The 19,890-nt window shown below is 39.4% G+C and overlaps 1 protein-coding gene across 1 annotated transcript; it reads right to left on the reverse strand.

Moving 5' to 3' along the window:
- Window positions 1-278: 278 nt before the first annotated feature.
- LOC122984556 (paired amphipathic helix protein Sin3a-like) lies at window positions 279-19,113 on the reverse strand. Its single transcript, XM_044355082.1, has 21 exons — window positions 18,852-19,113; window positions 14,682-14,898; window positions 13,727-13,906; window positions 13,367-13,473; window positions 12,853-13,180; window positions 12,347-12,598; window positions 12,049-12,201; window positions 11,457-11,612; window positions 10,985-11,071; window positions 10,706-10,824; window positions 10,237-10,462; window positions 9,738-9,854; window positions 9,303-9,541; window positions 9,033-9,216; window positions 8,162-8,744; window positions 7,843-8,012; window positions 7,202-7,375; window positions 7,019-7,111; window positions 6,259-6,353; window positions 3,593-3,800; window positions 279-1,255 (listed from the first exon to the last, which is right to left on the reverse strand). The coding sequence occupies exons 2-21, from the start codon at window positions 14,874-14,876 to the stop codon at window positions 1,037-1,039; spliced, it is 3,885 nt and encodes a 1,294-aa protein (XP_044211017.1). The 5' UTR covers window positions 14,877-14,898; window positions 18,852-19,113; the 3' UTR covers window positions 279-1,036.
- Between the last annotated feature and the right edge of the window lie 777 nt (window positions 19,114-19,890).

Consider the following 19,890-nt stretch of genomic DNA (forward strand, 5'->3'; position numbering starts at 1 on the left):
GACGGTTCTGCCTCGAAACATGAAGTGGACAATTTTTTCTACTAAATTGAGACTTAAGGGGAAAGCACGTTCAACAGACCACAAACAAAAAAAGGTCTCTAATTAACACCCTTTGGTAATAAACAGTTAAAATTTTGCATTTTCTTAATAAATGTCTCTGCAACCTCTAGCTAAATATTGATACTATGTGTGTTAATGTATGCTACACATCGATGACATCTGATTTTTTAAAAAAAATCTAGATATAAACAACATATTTACACAAAGTGTTTGGGCAGTCATAACTTACTGTACTTGATACACTCTGCTGACATTGTACTGATGCCAAGCAGCTTCCCAGCAGTCGCCAGAGATGTTGAATATACAGTGCATTATTGCACCTTTACCATCAAAAAAAAAAGAAAACATTCACAGGCTATACAATTTTACAGCTGGAAGCCAGATTAAGCTCCAAGTCAGAGTATGCACATTTTCACAGAGGTAAAAGGTCCAAGTTGTTGCTACCTAAAGAAAAAAAAACTGAGGTTGTTTGTTTTTATATCCTGTGGTCCTCCAAAAACAGCTAATTAATTGTTAAGTATGTTTTACGAAATGTTTAACCGGGTGTTTTGTTCAAATTGTGAGTTATTCCAGAGAGGAAATGCAGCAAGGAGTGCTTTTTTTGTTTCATTAACTAATATAAAAATCTGCATTTAATATTTTTTTGGACTTACTAAAAAAAGTGGGGTTTTGTTTTCCAATCTAGTGACAGCAATACCTGCAAAACTACTATTTTACAGACATTGCAGACTTTGCAGTGTAAGCTTAAAAGTTAGCACAAAGTTCCTGACACGGTTCCGCCCGCATATGTAAAAAAAAGGGGAAAAAACTTGGAATCCAATGTGAACCCTGGACTGATAACCACACAACATTTGGCAACTGAATCCAGTAACGGCAGGTTTTGAAAGATCCGCATGAAGCTGCTGTATATTTAAAGTCATTACTGGCAGTCTGTCGTGTGATGACGATCACAGCCACAGTTCATCCTTCAGAGAGACTACAGTGTTCTGTACTTCACCCGGTACTTGTTAATGTTGAGATAATGGAGGACCTCGGGGTTGGAGGAGGTGGTACAAGGCACCAGGCCTTCTTGTCCGTCTCCCATCAGCCACTTGCGGTTGTCGGCAGCCATGTCGCTCGTCACGTGCTCCTTGGCCCAGGAGTCCAGCCAGGTCTGAAAGCGTCTGTGCAGGCGTGTGTTGACCCTCTGTTGGGACTGGAAGAGACATCAATGGGAAAAATGTAGTTCAGCTACTATGATACCAACATAAAAACACTAAGACAGTCACAGAAATATGTCATCACCTTCATCCAGATATAACGGTACAACGTCAAAACAAAATCAATCCACCGGGCTGTAGAGAGTTGCAGACTATCCATCCTATTTTCAGGTCTGATGACATAAAGGAAATTCGCAGCATTTATCTTGTGGCAATGTCACTCCTCTAGTCAACGAGGACATAACTGACGCCATCGTTTCTGAAGGCGGCAAAAGTGAGATGTCATTTGAATGTGATGGCGTCTCAGATCATCTGCATTCACTAGGGGGCATCGTATCGCCACACAATGAACGCCAAAGGGTTCCTGTCATCACCTTCTAACTAAAAAAGTCACTTAATAGATTTAACTATGGACTGTTATAAAGTTTGTTTGAAACATATGAAACACTTTTAATTAAAAATATTTAGAGAATGTTATAAAGTGAAAAAACAAACGACCCACTATTAAGAGTTATAATAATAATAATAATAAAAAAAGAATATTTATTGATAGAACTACCAAAATTTAAAAATCCAACTTGCTAATACATGAAAAGACTATCACTAAAAATTGATTTGATTAATTGACCTCTATGATCATGAGCTTGGAGCAAGAAAGAAAATCTGCAAACTGCAAATATCTCTGCCAATCTAACTGATAATGTATAAATATGTGAAATAACATTTTTTTTTCTCTCGTGTACAACAGGTGAACATTTCTGAACTTGCCTTAACTGTACTGTGGTATCTACCTTATTAAAACTTATAATATCTTGATTTTTCCCCCTAGAATTTACCTGAAAATTCATTAATACATCATATCACATCATCACATCACATGACTGTACTGCACACTGCACACTCTCCAACCAGTCTGTGCCCCCACACATCATTAGAGCTACAATGGCTGCACCTTATTTGGCTGTAAACAGGAATTGTCGGGATGGTATATGTATCTTTCTGTTGGTTAAAGAACGCTTGGCTGCACACTAGGAGTTTATCAACACAGACCCACCACTGGGTACTTCATAGTTCTTAGATGTTAACCTCTAACAGTGTGATCAGACAGAACACAAAGCAAATCTTCGCCTTGCATCATTCGCACGTATTTGATCACTGGACCATTTGTGTTTATTCGCCCCAAACAGCCAAAATACCAACTGTGCATTAACTGTAAACTAGATAGCAACAAGCACACTGACCATGTGTGTGTGTGTGTGTGTGTGTTTGTGTTCAGTTCAGCATCTGGCTGAACTCAAAACTCACCAGAGACTCAGTTTGTTTCTGTCTCTCTCCTTTTCCCTCTAGTCTATTCTATGAAACACATTCATAAAGCTCTGGGATTTGCAAAAATTTTTCACTCAAGATGAAACATTTTCAACTCACACAGACACGTATTTGCACTGCTCAGACGAATTTCCTTCTAGTTGCATCATTGCATCGACTTTGTGTGTAATCGCGCCGCCTCTTAAATTCGCTTCGAGCTCTGTCTGAACACACAGTAGCGATGTGACTGGACACATGGCCGTTAGTGTGTTCACTCATAACGACTGACTTTGTTGTTCTGGTGCTTTTGAAATCTACACAATGGTGACAAATTTAAATATGTTTGACTATTAGAGCCTGATCCCCAAAGGGGCGAAGACCCTGTTGTTTTTCGTGTGTTTGTTTCTTTCTTATTATTCTTTCTTTATTATTACGCCACTTCAACCCTAAATTTGACCCCCTAAACATGCTCAAAACTCACTAAATTTGGCACACACATCAGGTCTGGTGAAACATTTAACAAAATGTAAAAATTATCCCCCAAAGAGCCAACATGTGCTCTATAGCGCCACCTATGTATCTAATATGGCTGCCACAGCCCGTAGGAATGTCGTAGAGAGATCGAACCAAAACTCAATTACTCAATTAGGTCTCAAGACCTACAAATCATACACTGACACCCCTGACCTAAATCCAACAGGAAGTCCGCAATATGCTCATCAAAGTACGACTTTCCGCCAATTTTGGACCCCCAAGAAACGCTATCTCATCCTAAGGCGTTAATGGTATCGGCTTCAAACTTGAATACATGACTTATCACACTGTGCTGAACAAAATTTGTTAAAAACTTTGTAATAACTGGAACAGTTTAGATATTATAAGCCCATAAGGGTGCGAAGGCCCGTTCAACGCTGCTTGCAGCTTTAATTTTTAAATGTATTTCCCCCCCCCGTACCAGTGATGAATTAACAATTAATGATAATTAGAAGCAGACAAACTCTACAGCTGATTATTTGTTCTGTGCTTACCTGATGAGCCCGCGTGAGCGCTGTGTGCCTGTACATGTAGTCTTCTGATTTACAGACGTACACCATCTTGTAGGAGTTGAGCTTGAACATGCACTCCATCTTTAGTTCGCTCTTGCCGTCCTGCGATTTGTCGGAGGTGCCCTTGGTCATTCTCTCCTGTTGCAGTTGTTCCCATCCTCTCTGGCACTTCCTTATCCGTCTCAAATTCCTGAAAGCCAGAAGAGATTGACAGACATGAATAACACTGGCTGACCTGAAAGAAACAAAAAAATAAATTAAATAAATCCTGCTCTTTATTCCACACATCAAAAGAGTGCATCACGTTTACAGGGAAAGTTCGCACAAATTTCTAAAAAAAAAAAATTCTGTTAACTGTTTTATTTTCATTTAAGAGACAATTTTATATTTTGACAATATGCACTGTGCGATTTTACAGCCTAAAAAAAAGGATGTAGTCAGCCATCATACACACACAATCTTAACAAGCTGATTTGAGAGCTGTCTAGTCAAATTTGAGAGGACTGTCCCTTTAAACAAGAATTTTTTTAAACCCATGCATTGCAAACTCACCGAGTAACAGAATTAGATAGGGAGTCAAATCATTCGTGGGGAATGTGGATCTATAAGAGCAGCAGAGGCAGCAGTCGTAATATTTCTTTACAGTGCACTTCCGTTGAACAGCCACATAGTTGAAATCTAAATATGTTTGGCAAACAAATACTTCTTTTAATTGGAAATTGATCCCGATTTTGTGCAGGTAATATTAATTAAAAAAAAAAAAAAATTAAAAAAAAAAAAGCAAATATTCACCCCACCTGAATGAAAGTTTTAAATGTGTACTTACCACAGAGGGTACAGGTGAGCGAGGACTGAAACCATGAAGCATATTTTTGCATTCAGGGCTCCACTTAAAAGACATGACAGTGAGGCCAATTTCAGGGTAAAACTGTTAGAAACAAACACTACAAAAAAAAAAAAATAAAAAAAAAAATTGCTGCCTGATCGGATACCAATCCAAAATATGAGCTGAGGATACTTTGATGTGCACATACTTTCACCAACAATGTACAGAGTGTTATGATCATGAGATGAAGACCCAACACAACTGGAAAAAGAAACCGCTAGATTTTTTAACTGCCACTGAAGGTTTTTTTTTTTTTTTTTTTTTTTTTGTGAAGAAGGGCCAAGTCTTTTGACCTCCTGTGCTGCTGACCTCTCATAGATTTGATGGGAAAAAAGGACAAGATGTGGGTGAGCCCAATGATAAATCATAGTCAGGTACCAGATTTATGCAATGGGTTAAATAAGAGAAAACTAAGAGTAAGATTGTTCTGCATTTTTTTTTGTTGAAAAAAGCCTTTTGAAATGTTTATGGTAATGGACAGCCATCTCAAAAAAACCAAAACAAAACAAAAAAAGCATTGAAAATCAAAGACAGACAGGCTTTTTATATATATATATATATATATGTATATATAATAATACACACAACACTCATCTGGAGCTTTAAGACAGAGTGGACACAACCACGCCTCCCATGCACAGCTCTGAGGTGTCAGGAAAGAAATACACCAACATATGAACATACAATTTAGACGATCATTTTTATTTACAAACCCTACTCCTCTGTACAAGTGTTGCAGATAATGTGCTTGACCAGAGTTTTTTTTTTTTTTTAAAAAGCTTGAGCACAAATCTCTCTCAAACCAGTGGAAAAAAAAACCTCACCCACAACAAAAAGTTGCAACGGGAGTGCACTGTTTCCACTGAAAATTATTACAAACATAACACTGAGTAGAACAGACTTAAACAAAATGGACATTTGAACATTTACAGTTGCAAACAGTGATTAAGTCACATACAGGACCTTTGATTTGAATACAATCACAAACAAAGGGCATGATAAGGTAGAAAAGAAAAACCATGACTTCACTGTTTCTTTCTTAACAAAGTCACTCAGGTCCTAAACAAGAGCTTTAGTCTCTCAAACTCAGGTCAAAGACATCGTAGAAAAATGAAATAAAATGACAAAAAGGTGGAACCCATTTGTTTTACTTTCAGTTTGCGTATTCAAAAAGACTTTTTGTTATTACGTTACACAATGAAAATCATCATTTAAATTCAATACAATGTGAATAATCAAACCAAATGATTCCTTATAGGTGTCTGCTAAGCTGGAAATTCAAAACCACGATCAAGCCAAAACCATTTTTAAAAACCTTACTATGAATAAATAAAATTCCCCATTAAAAAGGAACTGAATCAATGAATAAATAAATTCCATTTTTAAAAGAATGGCCATGTAAAGTGCAATCTTCTACGTGAGGCAGAGGTCAGAAACTGAAAAAATGTTCATGGCCAATGAGATTCTTTCCAGACAGGGTTTCACTGTTACTGTGGAGTCACTCTTTGTAAATTAACCTTCTCAAACTCTTGCTGTTTGTCCGTGACTATTAAGGCAGAGCTCCTATGCCCAAAATGTTGAGATTAGAGAGAGCTTCCTAAGTCAAGCTTGTAAAAAAGTGCCACTGTTTTATATCTCTGAAAATGAGTTGTTTGGCAGCTGGTCTGGCTTGTCAACAGTGGAGTGGCTGCTCGGCTGACTAGAGGCTCAGGACAGAAGTTTTAAGTGTGCAGACAAGAGGGAGACATGGCTGGGGCCTCACCTGGGGAGGAACACCGGCTTCTGGGCCAAATGCTCACGCAGCTCTGGGGAGGCTGAATCTGAGTTCAGGTATCTGCCCACGTAGTCTGACCACCTCTGTTAGGGGACAGAGCAAAAATAAATAAATATGTTTCACATAGACGTCTCTATTTACATCTTTTTGGACCAGTTACAGGAGGTAACATAATAACCAGAATAACCAGACAAGTGGTTACGGCCTTTCAAATGTGTAATATTTGACCTTTAACCCTGGTGTTAGGCTTTAGTTAACTTACAACACGGTTACTCTATGCTGCTACAATAACACAGGTATCATTCCTCTAAAAGGTGTTCCTAATATTTAGTCCACACCCATTAGTTCACTGTTGATTAGATTGATTGATCAAGATTAAATGATGTGATTCATTGAGTAAAAAAACATGTCACAAAGTTTAAGACACAGAAAAGCAGCAAATCCTCACACTGGAGAAGCTGGAAGTGAGACTTTTTCCTTGATAAAGGACTTAAAATTTAATCAAAGTTATTGGTAGTTAATTTTCTGTTGAATAAGCCTTTGATTAAGTGAGTAATTGTTTCAGTGCTAATACCAATTGATGTCAATTTTTGGTGGACACAGTATTAGAAACACTAAAACATCACCATAAACTCCAACCTCAAAAAAGTCACACTTATTGCAAATCTATTGCACACAACACAGATGCAGGTGTGTCTAAGAAATTCTCAGTGTATGAAGTGTACTTGAATACTGATGGGAGTCTTACCTCTGCCTCGGCTGGCTCATCAGAGTTCTCCTCTTCTGTGTCCAGCAGCTCCATGGCCAGACTGACAGAACCTCGGTTCTTCATAAACATCAACTAGACGCACAAGCAACGAGAGACAAGTATTTAACACAGTGTCTACAAACAAAGTGTTCAAAGAAGTGCAGACTGATGTGCTTGTGGTACCTTGAAGCAGTTCTCATCAGACATAAGCTGCTCTGCTTTGCGCTGGTAGGTGCCCTCTGCTGCGGCCCTGGACGCCTGCGTGGACAGCGTGCCCCCTGTGGCTTTATTGGCACTTTCGCTCAGGTATAAGTCCGTCACACGTGCGCACACATCATCAGTGACAAGGTGCTGGAGCTGTGGGGAAAAAAAAAAAAAAAGCATTCAGTGTGCAACAGGTGGCTTTGTAGGATCACAGCCTATCAGTGTGATAGAAACACACTCAGTGACTGAAGGGTTAAACGTTCAGTCATCTATCACAGAGTTAAACAATAAACAATAGACGTGTTATTTAGGAAAAACAGGAAATACAGCTCTGCTCCATTAAAGCAGCTTTTGGCTGCATGTTAGTTTTTCTTTTTACTCCACCTTACTCATGTCGGAGTCAGATTACATTCTCAAAACAACCGATACAAACTAATACTCATACATGTCTGTTCATGCTCAACGGATTCTTAGTAAGATCCGTTTTTAACAGGAAATAAAAAAAATGCCAATCAGTTCAATCTAATTTCTCTGGTATTTTCATGAACTAATGACACTTCCATGGAATATTTGTGCGACGGAAATCAAATCGAATGATAAAATCTTTTGTGTACGCTGACCTGCCGGACAATGCTCTGGATGAGTTTGTCCATGGTGAAGGCAATGTAGGCGTGGATAGTAAACATTTCCCTCAAGGAGTCCTCGTACTGAGCCGGCTCCATGTTTCCATCCAAAAGGTTACGCACCATCTCCAGAAAGACCGAGTAATAGTCCTCTACATCGACATCCACTGCAATGAGAAAAGGGACAGCAAATGTGATTAATTATACGGTGAGATATCATAAAATATGACACCCTGTGGTTTTTTAGTGGGATCAAAACAACTGTCAGTGAGAATTTGAGTATAATTATGTGTCATTTAAAGGTTTTTGCACTTACTAGGCTCCTTCATCTTAAGCTGAATTGCTGGATTTTCATTCTTTTCTCTTTTCAGCCCCAACACTTCTCTTTCCCACTCTTTCTCACGGGCATCCTCCTCAATCTGCTTCTCCGCCTGCCCGTAGATTCGCAGCAAACGAGAGCAGAGGATGTGATGAAGACGAAGGAAGATATACCAGTAGTTGTTCACGAAGAACAGATTATAAGCATCGTCTGTGCCCCGAAGCTTCTGAGCCGCCGTGTTGCTGAAGAGGAGCTTGGACTTTGATGGGCTGTTGCCCGGCAGGCCGTTGTGCTTCTTGGGACCGTCTTGATCCACGTCCATGTCCTCTTCCTCCTCTTCTTCCTCTTCCTCCACATCAGAGAGCTCACCTCGCCGAGCAAAAAGCAGGTCAGGGATGAAGTGGTGGATGATCTGTTTGATCTTGTACTTGTCTTCTTTCTGGATGCCAACTTGTCTTTTGACATGGTGGATGATGAGGGCAGCGGCGTCCTCCAGGATCTGGCTGTCATCGTAGGTCAGGTTCATGTGCGGGCCGCTGGGAGGCGGTGTGGCAGTTTCCTCTGATGCTCGCTCCTGGCGCTATAGGACACAGACAGGAGTTAATTGGGCTCATAGAGGATTTCTCTTTTTAGACAGTCTGTATGAGAGTAAAATGTCTAGACAACAGGAAGTGATGCTCCAGGTCTCATTTACAGCTACAAGATGTCAAAAGCAATTAAAGTATCAAAAGCACTACCAAACACATCGCACTGTGGGAACAAAAAGACTGTTTTGTCTTTTGTTGCTTGAGCTACGCTGTAAATAAATCATTGCATTGACTTATTATGTTTGTCTTATTTTCAATCTATCCAATTATTGTTTGCTTACCTCATCATACAGCATCTCGATTTCATTGAGCAGGGTCTTTGAGCGAAACACTTTGGTATCATTCTGCTTGAAGTTGATGCCTTGATGGTCGAGTGACTTCAGGTAATATTTCTCATTCTGCTCCCGCCAGATTTTGTTGAATCCTCTCTGAGCTTCTCTCCACTCCTCCTCCTTTATTTTTAACCTGTAAACAGCAATAAAATAGTGATTTACAACCTGAAGTTAAACCCTAAGCAGTTGAAAAGCTAAGAAATCACAATTTTAACTCACCTCTTGAGCACTATGGGGACGGACACAGCTGGGTTCTTCTTAAGCCCGTCGATGATGTCGTGGGCCTTGTCCCCATATATCCTCTGGATAGCTTTGCGATGAATGACCTCTGAGGAGCCGCCCAATGTGTTGTCCAGCTTGAAGCGCAGCTGCTCCTCAGCAGACATGCGAGAAAGCCGTCGCTGCACTGTCTCGAGGACTCGTATCGTGGCAAGGTTGGTCTCCAACACGACATCCAGCTAAAGGAGGGCGCCATAACCGTCAAGTTAATGATTTAATCTGTTTTATTTGAGGATTTATTTAAAGCCAATCAACTCTAATTTTCATTATTGCAAATGCTGTCAGCAGGGCTTTTCCCTGGACATCTACTGGAAATCTTGACTCAACACATTCTTACAACCAAACAAAACCACAAGTTTTACTTTGTTTCCTCACCTCAAAGCGCTCATCCTCACATCTGTAAATGTGCTCCTCATACTGAGTCTTCTTGGAGCTTACAACTGTAGAATCCTCAGACCATGATGGAAACGACACCCATGTGTCATTCAGAACCTACAAAGACACATTTGCTTCATTCAAACCTTTATTTTATTCCCCAGAAGGCATTTAGACTCTCAGTTGTGACTATGACAAACTGATAGCAGGCACGGAAATCACAAAAATAATGTCAACATATAATCAATGATAAATTTCAGTTGTGTATTGGGAAAATAGTAATCATGAATTTGTTGCAGCTTCTCATTTTAAAAGCTTTGGATGTGATAAATAAGCAATCTGGGAGAAAAAACACTGCTGTGTGTAAAAAGAAAAGCTATTTAACCAAAAATGTACCAATAATGAAAATAACCTTTAGTCTCAGTCCTACTTTGTTTGGTTATTAATCATCATAATAGGAAAAACTTTAAACTTTAAGTAGCAGACTCCAGTGACTCACTTCTCTGCACAGTGGCGTCCTCCCTGTGCACTTAGGCTGCTGGTAGCTTTTTGGCAGTGCTCTGTAGCTGGACCCCAGCCTCTTGCAGGAAGCATAGTCAATCTCCATGGCGATACCCTCCGTTGCACGCTCCTTGGGTAAACTCTCCGCTTGGCTCGACTCACCGTGGCTTGATTCTCGGTAGCCCAGGAAGTTTTTAAACCATGTAAAAAGCTCTGGGAATTTTCTGTGAAGTGTGTCACAATGCATGAATAATGCAGTTAATAGGAAGGTATTTCCAACATAAACACTGGTGGTTCAATGACTATGAATCTATGATTTAAGTATTTATAGTGTGCTTTTATATAATAAAAGCAAAACAAACTATATTTTAGTATGAAGATATCATTAAGCTACAATACACAGAAGTATAGTTATAGAAGCAATATGTATCTGCTGCTCCAACGGACTGTGTGATGTGTACACTTACCCAAGAAATGGGATGACTAATTGAACCAGCTCAGCACGTGAAATCACTTCCTGGTTAAAGATGTGCAGACACCGCAGAAAGTTGTCATACGCCTCAGAGCTCCTAAGAGCCTTCTTTACCTGTTACAGTGTTTTCAGTGATGATGACAAAAAAAACAAAAAACAAAACAAGATTAACAAACCATCTATTGAAATTCACTCTAGTAATTATCATCTTCATCTTATTACAAGACCAGAACAACAAATAACAATAGTGATATTGATTTTTAACAGTACTGACCTTCTCAAAGAACATAGTTTCAGTGCTGGTGCTGTGTTTGCTGACTTCAGTCATGCCATGGTCCTTCATCCCTATTTTGGGTTTCTTCTGCAAGGGTGAAGATGATTTAAAAGGTTTAATTGATGTTTCATTTTTTTAAAAAGGAGAATGTTTAAGTAGAAGAAAATATCATACTGATGCTAATTTAAATGTACATGTGCACCATGTCAAGCAATACATTTTAGAAAGAATGACTAACTTTTAGAAATAATTAATTGTACGCACAAATTCAAAAGTCTAAATGACTAATTACATTTTGCACTTCAGAAACAAATTGCCATTGCAGTACACTGACACTGCGACTGGTGCTAATTATCTTATCAATACACACTATAATTTCTGCCTTTTATTAGGTCTATATCATGACAGAAAGACATAAACAGTACAATCAGTTAAATATATGCAGACAGTCAACATGTTAAACGGTGTGTACCTTGACAGGTGGCGTGACTCCAACTCCCACAGGTCTCCTGATCGGCAGGCCGTTCTGGCTCAGTCTTTGTTTGTTGTTTAGTAAAGGTCTCTTTACTGTGCCGCCGTGATCGTTACGCACTGACTCTGCCCTGTCTGGCGCAGTCTTACTCAACAGCTGGGAAGAGATTTACACACCATTATCTCACCAAACAGATGTCATAAACTCAACAGGATGCATCAAGGAAAAATTGTGTAAATAGTGTCGACTATCTATTAAAAAGAGTTGAGGCACTTGAATAAATGAAGAGAACAAATGAGTCACATGTTTAGAACATTGTTTAAAAAAATAAGTAATTATTTCCTCTATTCCTTTACTTTTTGCCAGTGCCAAACCCCCCCTTCCCAGCAAAACCACTGGCTTTTAACCATTACTGACCTCTGTCTGTTTCTGACATCCACTATTTTGTACATCGCTGCATGACATGTCTGTGTTATAATAATATTTCATCTGTATTTAACTGTACTATAAAGATGGAATATTTTAACGGAAAGACTTTCGCACTCCACAAAAATAACCTCATTAGTTTAATTAAGTATTAACAGAGACTCACCACTGAGCTGTTTGCATCAGGGAGGAACTGTCCAAACTCTGAGAGCAGGTCTTCCTGGTTCTTGAAGAGCCTCGCCACCTGAGTGTAGACCTCCTGCTCAGTCAGTGCTGGGGTGTAGTTGCCTCCTGCCTCTTTAGCATTTCGTTGTTCCTTCTGGAAAATTTGTAATTTAAAAAGAGGTAGTAGTTGGGTCAACTCTGCGGGGTATCACACTTTGTTTTTTAGGTTCATTTGGGTACCAACAGCGCTGTATATACTACGAAGCATAAATATGTTTTATTGTTGTGCACCTCCTTACCTGGTATGTGTGCAGGATTTCCAGGAAGGCTTTGTAGATGTCTGGCTGGTCCTGGAAGCGGTTCTTGATCTTGTTGACGTAGTTTATAGCGTGATTGAACTCCACAGGCTGGTTGTTCTGGAGAGGTGGCCCACCGGACGGTGTGCTGCTCACAGGAGTGTGGGATTGGACTGAAGGCGAGCGCGGTGAGGCGTAGGATGGGATGGATGGGTTGGGCTGGCTGGTGGGGGTGTGGGCTGGAGACTGCATCGGCTTATGAAATTAACAGAGAAGTGTATAAACACTTAACACACACAAAGACTCAATTTGGTGTGCAAAAAACGACAGGTTATTAATATCAAATCTAAAAATATTTAGATAACAAGGACCTGCACAGATATAAATACTTGATTAAGAAATTTAGTAAGATGTCAGCATATGAAACTGGACCAATAAGACTCTCAATATGTGATGTTCTAGTCTACTACACTCAATTCAGTGAACCAATATAGAAGCCCATACTCTACCTTGTTGGTTTTGTTTGCTGCAGGCTGGGCGGGGATGGGTGGGGTGGTAGTGGTAGTGGTGGTGGTGTGCGGGCCAGCCTGTGGCAGACTCTGGTGCTGGTGTTGGCTCGCAGGTTGGCTGGATGCTCCACTTACAGGGATGTTCTGAACAGAGATACCATGAGGGGTGATGTAGTGAATCTGACCTGGCGTGGTCACATTGACCAGATCGTTGGTTTGAACCTCAATCTTATATCCGGGTGGCAAGAAAGTGTTGAAACCCATGATGAGGTCTGGATGGCCCTTGAAGAGTTGGGACACACGGCTGATAACTCCAGGAGTGTCTATGCTGTGGTGACAAGAGGAAATTATGGTAATTTAGCATCTGGTTCATCTAAAAGCATCATTGTGCTACTTTTCAAAGCAGATAATGGATATTCTGTTTATTTAATATGTGAAAACTTAAAACATAGAAAAGCTGTTTATGGATTTCCTCTGCTTGTTGAAAAGAAATGGCAGTAAAACTGGGACTGACCTCTGTGACTTGAACTCTTTCATAATATCAAGGAAATCATTATAAACTTGTGGCTGATTCCCAAACTGCAGCTTCACTTGATCCAGATAGGACAAGGCATCTTCAACCTACGAAGTAAAAGTGTAAAAATTCACTGAATCCCCCTCAAGGAAGCAGATATACTGTAACCACTAAATGCAGCATCAACATGAACTTAGAAACAGAAAAACTGAAATATATTCAGCTAAACATGTAGAAACCTGTAACAAGTTAAATAAATATTCCAAAGTTATTGGTTTCATCAACATACTTGGCCTAGATTGGCTGATTTACTTTGGTGCACATATTTTAAAGACTGTCTATATGTTCATGTAGATGTACCTTCAGTCGCTGAAACTGCTGCTGTCCCTGGGCTGAAGTCAAGGGTGCAGGTGGATGAACGTGACCCTGGACCACTGCAGGGCCCTGGGACTGAACTGCTATGCTGTGTGCATGGGGCCCAACATGAGGTGCAGTACTGTTATGTCCATGACCTCCTGTGCTCTGAGGCATTGTAGGCACCTTTTGAGGAAGAAATATACTTGCATTTTAAGATCTATAAACACTTAATTACTCTTTTCTTTACAATATTTAAATAAATAATCAAATAGAGATACTGAAATGAACTACAAGGTTTTTAAAAGGATTTGTTTGGTGATTTTCTATATTTTTCCTTTTGTCAATAAATCTCATGTGCAGAGCCAAAACCAAAAATGAACGGATCAGATGTTTACAGCCTTGCTAGCTTGTTGTGCTACATAACACAACCTCTTGACTTTGTACTGAAGTTATTTGAGAAATGTATGATGTAGTACAAAGTCAAAAGGTTGTATTATGTAGCACAACAAGCTAACGAAGCTGTAAACAGAACCGTGTTCCCGTGCATGCTTAGTGGTGTCAAACTAGGAACATCACTCCAGAGGGTTACTATCTTATCGATGTCTTTACCCTTTGGAGCTCTTTCTAAACAAGCTACCATCGCCATGTAGAAAGGAACATGTCACCCAGTGCAGTGGTATAAGTCATTGACGTGTTTTTAATAGTTTTTGGACAATAACGGAGGTCTATGGCACAGCGGAATACCATATATCAGACTTTGGATACACACACAATACTTTTAAGTAGGATGTCGGTTTGGCTCTGCACATGAGATTTCTTGACAACAAGAAAAATATAGAAAAATTGCCAAATCCTTTAAAGGTTTTGACTCTATATGGCTTTATCCAACTTACTGGTAGTGGTGTCTGGTAAATGTTAATCTAAGATCCTGTTCAAGCACCAACTGCTTGCACCATACCTGGTAGCCCTGGGGGAGAGAATACTGGATGCCGGTGGAGGGCTGCATGTTGTCTGCGGCTGCCTCTATCACAGTAGGGGCCGGGGCGAGGGCCCGGTGCTGGAAGCTCTCTGCAATACCCTGAACTGGGGGGCGACGTGATTGCTGTTGCTGGGATGCAAATATTGGTTCCTGGTCCTCCACACGCCTCTTCATTGTATACACATACTCAAAGGGGCTACAATGGACAAAGACAGATGGACAGTTAACAGCTTGTTGGGTTTTACCGAGTCTGTGAACTTTAACAAATAGTGTCAAGCATTCCTCAAGAATGCGCAGACTATTCATATTTGTATGTAGTATATATGTAGTAAAAAAGGGACACAGGGTAGCCAGTAATACTTTTAGAAATCATCAAGAGATCAACATTTTAAAATAAAGTACTCCAGTTAAGTATTTTTTAAAGTGAGGGATCTTTACTTTGACAGAGGAGAGCAGGAAACAGCTGTCATCACAACAAGTGAAAGCATAGTATCTTGTCAAACACTGATGTAATAAGTAGGTCTGCTAAAGTTAAAAAAAAAAAGTTTTTTAAACATTCTCAACACTGAAGGAGAAGGGCAGAGTTATGCTATGCTCAAATATAAAGTTTTTTTTTACCTTTACCTCATTTCGTTATTTTAAAAGTTCTAGATCTTCAGTTCTTTACCATGTTTGGCTGAATTAACAATATGGATAAAATAACTTTTTCGGCCATTGTTTTGTATCCTTAGACATTTCTACTGATCCCTGTATCACAGTGACACCTGAACAAACTTTCCTTACTGACAAGCCATTTCACTGTTGTTTGAGACTTAACAGCAGCCCTCTCTAGTTTGTCTCTGATGTTATAACTGCAATTTAAACAGTATTGCGATTAAAATCTAGAAAATACATAAGAAATGAATCAGCTGAATGAGAAATTAGGTGTTTCTATGCAACAGTCAAATGCAACAATGACACAAGCATTGTAGCATATGTACTTCAATGCAAAAAAAAAAAATCCCCTTTTCTGCAATGTAATGCTTTGCCATAACACTTCCTCAGTGCAGCTCAACGGTAACAATTTAAGGTCTGAACTGCTGGCGTTTGACACTGTTTTAAGAGAAATAACACTGAAGTGAAAATTCTCTCACTGTGTTGGGTCCAGTCTACGTACATAAAACTACTAAACAGTCTCGGTCTGTAAACCATGCCATTGTTTCAAATTCAACCTTAACTTACATGTGGCAAGTCATACTGAACAAACAAGAGAGCTCTCTTTTATGCACCGAGTTTACAAAACTGACAAAACCACAAACATGCCATAAAAAGAAAAGCAAAAAAAAGAAAAGAAAAGGAAAAAAAGTCAGAGTGAAACAAAGAGAATAACTGACTGCTTCAAACGAAATGGCTATGGGAAAGTATTATGCAAAATGCTTCACCATGACAGTCCCTATATGGGCTTCCTGTCATTCTACAGCAGGATGTCTAAGGCAGTAAGTTAGGGACCGTCCTTCAAGTGATACACACGTGTGAAAGAACTGAAAAATGCATTGCAGCTTCATGAGAGGACTAAGACTCCCTTCACTCAATAAAAACATAAAAGTAAGCATTTTATAAATTAAAAATAATTTACGTTTAATTGAGTTTGAGTAATTTGAGTTTAATTTACAGAACTTTAACCAGATGCCAAATATTAATTTAATAAAACACTATTCTAGCAATTATAATAATGACACTCTTTCAGCATTATAGTGCTTCAATGGAAGTTTTACAGACATCACCAATACATCTCTGCCACCATTAGTTATTTAGACGGTGTATTTGAGATCCTAAATGTGCCTTTCTCTATTATTTGTTCCCATCAAAGACTTTGAGTCCAGATATGAAAGCTACACTTTTAGGTTTACAAATCAGGGAAACTTCAACCGGACAGGTCAACTTTGAGATATTGGTATTCTGGGTTTGTAAGTGGAACTTGACTAAATCTTTAGTGTATAAATCTGTTACCAAAAATACCCTGAAATTATACTGTATGTGCAGAACATTTTTTTAAAGTGTTGGTGACTTCTTGACATACATCTGGTAATTTACAGTGTATGGATATTGTGATGGCAACTTTATTTTTTTATGTATGCACGCAATTTTATTATTTTACAAAACACTGAGATAACCATGTTATCATAACTACCATATAATATCCTGCTATTATTCATGAGGGGCAACAGCAGAGTAAAGAGTAAAAAGATCCACTAAAAGCAAAGTGGTTGAGTGATATATCAATGATGCTTTTTTAGAGAAAATAACACTTGATGTGATGCTATGTGAGGCCAATTTGATGATTACATAAGAACACTTCAAATAACAAAGATGTAAACACTTTTTAAAGTGTTGGTGACTTGTTGAAATACATCTGGCAATTTACCGTCTCTGGATTTTGTGACACCAATGTATTTATTTATTTATATAGTTTCTTAAGTATGTAAACAATTTCTTTATTTAACACAACACTGAGATAACAATGTTATCAACAAATCATGATTACAATGTAATATCCGGCTATTATTCATAGGGGGCAACAGGAAAATAAAGAGTGATATGATCCACTATCAGCAAAATCGCTTTTCTTTTTAAAGAAAATAACACCTGATGTGACGATATAAAAAGCCAATTTGACAATTACATAAGAATACTTAAAATAAAGAAAAGAGAAAAAATAACTTTTTTCACATACCACAGTATTTTCAACCTAGGCAAGTTTGCAATGCCTGTCCCTGCATGGGCTTTTAAAATACATATAACTCAGTAAGACAGTAAAAAATACACATAAAACTGCACAATGCTCAACAATACATATACACACATTTTAGTTTATGTATGAGGCTCTCAGCACGATCAGTACATTTTTTTTCGGCGGAAAAAAAACAGTAAGTTATTGACGCTCCCTAAGCAAACGTCATTGCATTTGTCCAGCGGGGAGAAGACATTGTGCCTCGCTGCCCTGCACCACCAATTTCGGAAAACACGGTGGCTTGAGTCGCTGAGATCGTGTTTGTCGCATATCCAGCTTCAAATATTTTTTGACGAAACGCGAAACAAATACGGCAGAGAGTCATAGACAGCGAAATTGGTCGACTAACGCTTTCAAAAAAAGCTAGAATATTGGTTATACTTCGCAGCCATGTAGGCGCTGTCTCTCTCTCTCTCTCTCTTTCGCTGTAGCTCTGCCTCATCCCCTCCCCCTCTCTGCCAAACACCGAGCTTAACGCCATCCGTTTCTCGGTGAGCTTGCCTGATGGCTGACGTTGGCTTTCGTCCTGGCCCAAAGTTATGTGGCAAGCAAGCTAACCTTTTGCTATCTGCAGACTGAGCTGTTAATGGTACTATTTGTCAGAAAGTGATGGTGTCGGGTCGTCGCTGGCCGTCCTCGACAGACGGGACCCTGCTTACTGAAACATGTTGGCTAACTAACGTTACCCTTGCTTGTTAGTTAGGTGGAAGATGTCGAAAAGACACAACAATGCCTCATCGCAGCTGACAACGCGACAACACAGTCTGATGTTTAGTTTGTAGCATGTGTGTTAACGTTACAGCACCGCAGTTAAATGAAGTTAGACGGTCAATAATTATTTCTGACTTATGCAGCAAGCTGATTAGGTCAGTTAGCCGACGAGCTAACGCTAGCGTCCACATAACGTCGCGTTAACATCAAGTTATGCGAGAAGTTCCGACAGAGAAAAAAATACAGTTGTCACACAAACGACTTCACTGCCATTAACGTTAGTCTCATAACAACCCAGACCCACGCAGTAAACATTAAACACAACGAGAAAACGCATCTTGTCAGGTCAGTCTGCTTTTAGCGTTAGCCTGTCAGCTAAATCATGGTCGCCGCTGTTAGCTTGCTAGCCTCACTCAAACTAGCTTGTCTTAACTTATTGACGCCACAAGCTCATGCAGCCTCTACTCAAATCTCTCCTGTTAATCAGCCGGAAGACGAAAATATTAAGTCGTAACGGAAATGCGGCCAGTGTTAGCTAGCTCACTACTTGTGTCTGTTCGGCAAGGTTATGTAGCAGCTAAGTGAAATGCTACGTTAGCACAACAACCAACCCCCCATCAGTAACGTTACAGGCTATCTTCGGCGCTAACTAGCTGGTTTAAACTCACCTCGCAGGACTGCCACCAGCGTAACGGGGCCCAACCAGGAGAAACCGCTACTCTTGCATTCACCTGTGGCAAGATGTGAGGTTTTGTGAGCTGGTCTCAAGTGGAAAAATGTCAAAAATGAAATTGTCCGTAGCGGCTGCGTCGCTAACAACAGTGTATGTATGAAGCGGTGTTCCTTGAACATAGAGGCGTGTCTTTCCTGAAGGCGGGCTGGTCTCCTCCCAGTCTGAACTGGGATTGGTCAGCTTCAGAAAATGAAAACAAATACAGTAAAGGCAAAGAGCCAGTATCTCTCGGTATCTCTTCTTTAAAGGCGTCTGGTTTAGTTTATTGTCACTCTAAGTGCAGGTTTGTATCTGCACTCCATCTGCACCACTGGCGTCCACGTTGCTGCTTTACTGTTACGTTACAGGTGGATGATTATTTTACATTTCATATTTCATATTTATTTGCATAGGGACAAATATATAGCATGAACTTATGCCACATACCAAAGCATGTATAGGCTAAGCTAGTTTGCTGTGCCCGTCTATAGATGGGCTTTTAACATACACACAACTCAACATTAAAACATATGAAGCTGCACAAAACTTAACAGACACATACACACATTTTAGCACAAAACACTAAACTCTATAATACATATGCACACATATTGTCTTCTGAAACTCAACAACAAAGTACATACTTTTTCTTGATTGTGAGATATACATTTACTCAAGTAATGTACTTTAGTACAGTTTTGAGGTACTTGTACTTCACTTGAGTATTTCCATTTGATGCTATTTTATACTTCCACTCCACTACATTTCAGAGGGAAATATTGTACTTTCTACTCCATTACGTTTATTTGGCAGCTTTAGTTACTAGTTGAACAAGTTGAACTCTGGGACTTTGTGAACACACACACACTCATTTCAATAAATGTTCAAATGATCCAATATTTCACCAAAAATCAAAGATAAGAGAAAAAGTCCAAGAACTGAAACCAGATGTGTGTATCAGAACACGACCCCTCAGATTTATCTGGTGACCCTTT

This window comes from Thunnus albacares, chromosome 1 (genome assembly GCF_914725855.1).
Source record: "Thunnus albacares chromosome 1, fThuAlb1.1, whole genome shotgun sequence".
Taxonomy (NCBI): Eukaryota; Metazoa; Chordata; class Actinopteri; order Scombriformes; family Scombridae; genus Thunnus; species Thunnus albacares.

Bases quoted from the DNA above. Each gene is read 5' to 3' on its own strand.
- LOC122984556 (XM_044355082.1), bottom strand. From the start codon at position 14,876: ATGAAGAGGCGTGTGGAGGACCAGGAACCAATATTTGCATCCCAGCAA. The intron at 11,072-11,456 runs GTACACACCGTT...TCACCCTTGCAG, and splicing joins GAGTCACGCCACCTGTCAAG to AAGAAACCCAAAATAGGGAT. The intron at 7,376-7,842 runs GTCAGCGTACAC...TTTTCCCCACAG, and splicing joins TCCAGAGCATTGTCCGGCAG to CTCCAGCACCTTGTCACTGA.